This window comes from Gossypium hirsutum, chromosome A05 (genome assembly GCF_007990345.1).
Source record: "Gossypium hirsutum isolate 1008001.06 chromosome A05, Gossypium_hirsutum_v2.1, whole genome shotgun sequence".
Classification (NCBI taxonomy): Eukaryota; Viridiplantae; Streptophyta; class Magnoliopsida; order Malvales; family Malvaceae; genus Gossypium; species Gossypium hirsutum.
In genome coordinates, this window is record NC_053428.1 from 14,650,906 (window position 1) to 14,657,562 (window position 6,657).

General features: G+C 33.5%; 1 protein-coding gene across 1 annotated transcript; it reads right to left on the bottom strand.

Annotated features, from left to right (window-relative positions):
- Positions 1–310: 310 nt before the first annotated feature.
- LOC107942640 (3-oxoacyl-[acyl-carrier-protein] synthase I, chloroplastic) lies at positions 311–4,523 on the bottom strand. The gene is made up of 7 exons (XM_016876344.2): positions 3,747–4,523; positions 2,738–3,169; positions 2,035–2,208; positions 1,448–1,561; positions 1,256–1,357; positions 785–851; positions 311–658 (listed from the first exon to the last, which is right to left on the bottom strand). The coding sequence occupies exons 1-7, from the start codon at positions 4,209–4,211 to the stop codon at positions 591–593; spliced, it is 1,422 nt and encodes a 473-aa protein (XP_016731833.1). The 5' UTR covers positions 4,212–4,523; the 3' UTR covers positions 311–590.
- Between the last annotated feature and the right edge of the window lie 2,134 nt (positions 4,524–6,657).

A 6,657-nucleotide genomic window follows, 5' to 3' on the forward strand; every position in this document is an offset into this window, starting at 1 on the left:
CAGTAAAGGTCGATTGTGCATTAAATTATAGTGTTAGTGCTTTTGCAGAGATTTGGGGTTCAAATGCTGTCGAGGGAAAAAAAAAATCGGACGATGGTCTGCGAAGAGATGCAAGAGGGATGTTAAGGAGTCTTTGGTCTAGTAAGGAGGTAAAAGGAGGAAGATCCCTCCCCAAGGTTAAAGGGCTTAACTTAGATCGGTCACTTAAAGCAGCACAGACAGAGAGGTTCTGTTTAGGCGGGAATTACCCAATAGTATATAAATCCAATCAAAGTAGTAATGAAGACCAACCCAGTTCACATGATACGTATTTAAAACAGAACAAAATCTCTCCTTCATTAATTGCCTCATCAAATATAGTCGTGTTGGTGTTGAAAATATACGAGTTCACCAATTCCTAGGCTAAAGCTAGAATTCAACTCAAAATCATTCCAACAATGACAAAATCACAAATTGGCTCTCACGAAAAGTTACACAAGGATTGAAGCAGCCTCCACATCCACAAACAAATGCCTGACTCGCTCTTTTAAGGATCAATATTCTCTATCATCATCTTTCCTAACAAATGCAGAACATGTAGTAACAGACTTTCATGGCTTGAAGGCTGAAAATGCCACAACCGAGTTGTGTCCTCCAAATCCAAATGAATTTGAGATTGCTGAATCCACAAGAACAAGTCGATTAGAATTACAGAACACACAGGTTCTGGATGATCCGGATCTATCAAAATGTAAGTATATAGACAGGGATGGTGTGCTTCCCAAGAAAGGATAAAGAGTCTTACCAACATTAACCTCGTGCTGCTGCTTTTTGTTGGCAACAGTGTCAAACTCAACTGATGGCTCTGGATTCTGCATTCAAAAAATTTAGCACTTCAAGGTATCTAAAGAGATCTAGCATTTAAACATGAAGTAGAGGAAAGAACCAAATATATTTTAAACACTCCCAAAATGTTCTTTTCCAAGTTGTAGTAAAAAAATATTGAGTTACCAAAAAGGGGTACCATAAATAAACATAAAAATTTGAAAAAACAAAACAGAGTTCAGGCGGGGTTTGGTCCCCATTAAATCAAATATTCGAGACTTGGTAGACAATTTGAAGAAAAATAAGTAATGGGGAATTACTGTAAATAAAAGTTTTAAAGAAAAAGGAAAACCAATATATGACCAAGACTCGCACATACTATCTTAAGTTAGTTTTAATAATACTCTTTACAGAACAAACAAGGTGCATTAAACAGGAAACTGGCACATACAAATTGGTTTATGGAGGGATGCAGCCATCCCGTGGTAATGGCTTTCACACTGGCAATGGCTTCTAAACCGCCCGCTGCACCCAGACAGTGCCCTATCATCGACTGAAACAAAAATCAAAGCATTTAACCAACAGCAAAAGCGTAACATCACAGCATGGTAATCTCAAATTTTGCAAGAGAAAGAAAACGTACCTTTGTTGCATTGATTTTGATGCCAGATGTATTCTTGAATACCTTTTTAATAGCATTTATCTCAGCCAGATCACCAGCAAGAGTAGAAGTTGCATGTGCATTTATGTAGTTTACCTGAAATATGGAACTTACTTAGTTCGCTAATTTTTCCACCTTTGGAACCATGCATAAATTTTAGAAAACACGTATATTCTGAAACCTATTATTGATGTGAAGTCAACAACACTGTGTTAACTAGTCACTATAATGATTTATGAACCGCAACCATTAGAATGGTTCTCTACAGTCTCACTTAAAATTGGAACCTGGATCTAATAGATAAAATAGAAGTTATCTCGATACAGATTTTGTGAAGACAAGTCAAAGACAGACATTAAATACACCATAAAACATAGAACTTGTTGGTGGTATCGATTGAACCCCCCCCCAAAAAAAAAACAACTCTAAATGCCTACACAGGAGTCAGCAAACCTAGATAGAAAGAAACAACATAACATGGGAGAAGAGGAATATCTAGAAACCAGAACAACCTAACTGGATTTTCGCACCATATATTATGAGAATTGGTTGAAAAAGCATAGAATCACCTCTTCAGGAGACACACCAGCATCTTCAAGGCTTCTCTCAATGCATGAGGACACCCCAAGACCATCAGATCTTGGATCGGTCATATGATAAGCATCACAATTAACAGCTCCACCTAAGTACTCAGCAATAATTGGTGCACCTCTTTTCATGGCATGTTCCAAGCTTTCCATTACCTGGAAAGCAAAATAAACAACTCATTATAAAAGGCTATGGCATTTCCCCCAGCTCAAGGTCAGTAAGCAAGTAACAACCAAGCCAAGAATCTATATGGAAAAGCAGCATCCACTGACTCAAGACTGTGTCTCATTAATCAAGTAGTTCAAAGTGATAAAAAGAGGGGGAAAGTATGCAAGTATAACTGGAAAACTTTTCATGAATTCTCAAGTCAGTGAAAATTTATACTTCATTCCTACAAAAGACCACAATAATGCGTATAAAAGTTTACATAGATGGTGAATTAGGTTCCATGAGTATAAAACAACACAATACAATGACAAAGATTTTGATATTGTAAAGGAAGTGTTCACCCCCCTCCCTTCACCCCCACATAGACAGGATCCCCATCAGGCCACAAAGCATCTCTTAACAATAGTATCAAGGATCACCAATGGAGCCAAAACAAGGTGCTAAACAGACATAAACAACATAACAACTAAAAAAGAAATCTAATGATGCATATAAAGGATTAGTATGTAAACTTACCAATACTCCAGCACCCTCACCCATAACAAAGCCATCTCGGTCTTTGTCCCATGGTCTTGAAGCAGTTTGAGGATCATCATTTCTTTGAGACAATGCCCTGCAGGCAACAAAGCCCCCCAGCCCAATAGGAATAATTGCAGCCTCAGTTCCACCAGCAATCATCATTTCAGCCTCACCTCGACGGATGTGGTTGGCAGCAGCATAGAAGCAATAATTGGAGGTAGCACAAGCAGTTGAAATTGAATAATTTGGACCCATGAGACCAAGATCAATGGCTAGCAAGGCAGATGACATGTTTGTTATAGCATAGGGAATGAAGAATGGTGTTATTTTTCTATAGCCTTTCTCTATCAGATTTTGGACGCCGTCAGAGAATACCGTTAGACCACCCATGCCAGTTCCAACTAGCACTCCAGCTCGCTCCTTGTCGATCTGCAACGTATTCAAAATTCTGTAAGCATTACAGGGAGAAAAGGTAGTAAAGGAACATTGTTTAACGAAGCACCGCTAACAAGAGCCGAAGCTAAATCACAAAATAAAAAGTGAGTTGATAATCTAAACACCAGACGAGAGAAATAATGAATCCACAGTCCTATAAGCACTCATGTAATTCTAAGAACAGGTTTCACTCTCAACATATCTTTTTCATTCTGTAGGGTAGGATTGATGCAGGCGACTATACGGATGCTATAAAACATAAAACTCCAGTAAATATGCTCACAAAAAATAGAAATCAAATAAAATCAATAATGCTAAAAGAACAATCGGGTAACAAGCACAAAAAGCATCAGGGTTTGTAAAGTTAAATTAAATCTTGCTGAGGTTCGAAAGTCATGCAAATAAAGAAGCAACTCTTTCTTGTGAAAATCGCACATCAAGGCAAGCCAAGCCAATAAAGGAATAAACTTTGGGTCTCTAGTTCAGGAAGAAAACATACAAAAATGCAAATCACTAGCAAAACAGCCCAATTAACAAAACTCAACAAGCAAGAACCACTGAAAAAACCCACCTTGGATAACTTATCGCCCCCGAGATCAGCATCTTCCAAAGCCTTCTTTCCTGCAACAATGCAGTACCTCAAGCAATCGTCAAGTCGCCTATCGTTCTTTCCGTCAATGTAACCCTGAGAAGAGAAACCCCGGATCTGACCGGCGAACCGGGTAGGAAACTTGGAAGCATCGAACCGGTCGATGAGTCCGATCCCGCTTTCCCCAGCCAGCAACTTATCGTAATAAGCATCGACATCATTCCCAAAAACGGAAACCAATCCCATACCCGTAATAACGACCCGTTTTTTGGGGTCCTTCTCGCGCTTGGGAGCAGATACGGTGGGGGATGAAGCGGTGATGGAAGAGAATTTCTTGGTTGCCCTGGGAACGAGTCTCGATGCATTGGGGAAATGGATATTGAACTTGGGTTTTTGGAGAGGTTTTAGAGGGGAAGCTCGAAGAGATGAGGCTTGAAGAGCTTCCATGACTCGTGGGAACTGGGGAAAGTGCTTAGGGCGATAACAACAAAGTAAGACTGAGCAACTAATAAAAACGAAAACTTTACTGTATATATAGTCAGAGCCTCAAATCTGGATTGTGGAACTACTTTGAGGGCTGCCTCCAACTGCACTTATGACTCACCTTACCGGCCGCCCAGCCACTGGGACGAGTTTATATAGCGAGGCTATTATCCACACGTTATTTTATTTTTATTTTTGTTCATTCGTGTAAATCCAACTTCATAAATTCACCGGAAGGTGCAGCTAATCCTTATACATTCCGGATTTCAGTCCTTTGGAACGTCAAATTATTTCATCCTTACACTATAAATATGTTTATTTTATTTTAAAATATGGCTTTTTCAGATTGATTATAAATTATAATGAATATTTATAATTATTTCAGTATACATTATTCTTAATTATGCTCGTATTTTTTATTCTTTAATAATAATTTTTATCTTGATAAAAAAAGTTTTACAGTTCTATCCAAATATTTAATGTATCTTAAGTGCACAAATTTTATGTAGCTTTCCTGAATAATATCATAATATATTTTTATTAAATAAAAAAATAGTAGAGAAATGTTGATTGAGTCTTAATTTAATTGGCATGAGTAATATTACCAATGCAGAAATAAATTGGTTCGACTGCACTGAATCGCAAACTCTTCTTATTTATGAGTTGAGAGGGGCTATACCTAATTATAGGCATTGTGTAGTGGGAAACTTATAAATAAATGTTAATAATTTTATTTAAATATAATTAAATAATAATTAATTATAAATAAATACTAAAACCTTGAACTTTATTTACAAGTCCTTCGTAGTTTTTTGTTTAATTTAATGATAATGTATTATATTATTATTCACTGATAGTGCATGGGACTTATACACCAAGTATGCGAGTAAATTAAAAAAAATGTTTGTTTTAAAACATATTTAGCAAAATAGGTTGGGTTTTTTTTTCAAATTTAGGGAAATAAGTCAATTTTAGAGACATAGATAGAAAATCCTTATTGCATGAAGGGTTTTCAGTTGGCACATCGGAAAATGCTTTCTACAAAACCCATTTTCTTTTGGCACATTAACTCTCTTAGTCAAATGGTTGAATGTTAGTCCTTTAGTCCCGAGTTTTATTCATTTTTTACTCACATTTGTATTTTTTATTTCACGTTGTTTTAAATTTTTTTCTTAAAATTTTAATTAATAATTATATTGTTTTCAAATTTTTAATTAATAACTCTTTTATTTATATAAATATGTAATTATATAATGAAATTATATAATTTTTTACACATTTTTTAAAAAATTTTGAATTAATGTTATTAATTAATAAATATATTATTTTTAATTTTTTAAATTTATAGTTCTTTTATTTATATAAATAAAATAATAAATATGTAATTATATAATGAAAAATATAAAATTTATTTATAACTCTTTTTAATTAATGATAAATATAAAAAATATATAAATTAATTATATAATTACATATTTATTATATTATTTATATAAATAAAAAAATATTAATTAAAAAATAAAAAATAATATATTTATTAATTAAAAATAAAAAAATAAATCAACATGAAATAAAATATACAAATATGAAAAGGAATTGAAGTCAACTTTTGTAGAAAGTGTTTTCCAACATATCAGTTGAAAATGCTTATTGAAGAAAGTATTTTTTATTTCTTTCTCCAAATGAAAAAAACCGATCTACTTTACAATTTTATTTTTCAACCTTATTCCTAATTTTCAGCCAGATTAAATATTATTGCTTAAAATTTTATCTATACGCTCATTCTTGAACAACTATTTGTTTCTATCCAAAACATTTCGCTTCTTAAAAAGTTCGGATTATGTTAGTATGATAGTATCAACATACATGCATCATACATCTTTCTCGAATACAAAATCTCTTTTAGGCTCATCTTCATTTTCTCTCTATAAAAAATTAAATATCCAAAAATATTTTTTTCCTAAGTATATATAATTATAACATAAAATTAAATTTGTATAAAACATAGACATTCTCGCATGTGATAACAAAGAAAGTTATGATCTACTATTATAATGTTGAATTCTTTGTTCCTTTCAATGGCAATCAATCCTCCAAAACTTCGGCATACAAAAGAATAAAATTAATAAAATAATTTAAATATTTAAAATAAACATTAAAGGAAAAAAAAAACAAATTTTATAATTTATTATTCTACGTATCAATGATAGGCATTAAAATATCATTTTTAATAAAATAGTGCATATCTTTGATTAAATAAGTCACGATTTTGTCTTCAGAGTTTCTCCTAACATTGATATGTTGACATTCATGGCATTTCTGCAAGAGGAAGAAGACGCAAATGTTTGTCAATGTTGCCACTACTTTTGTGGATTTATATGACCTGTTTAGGCTTGCTGAAGTTTTTAGT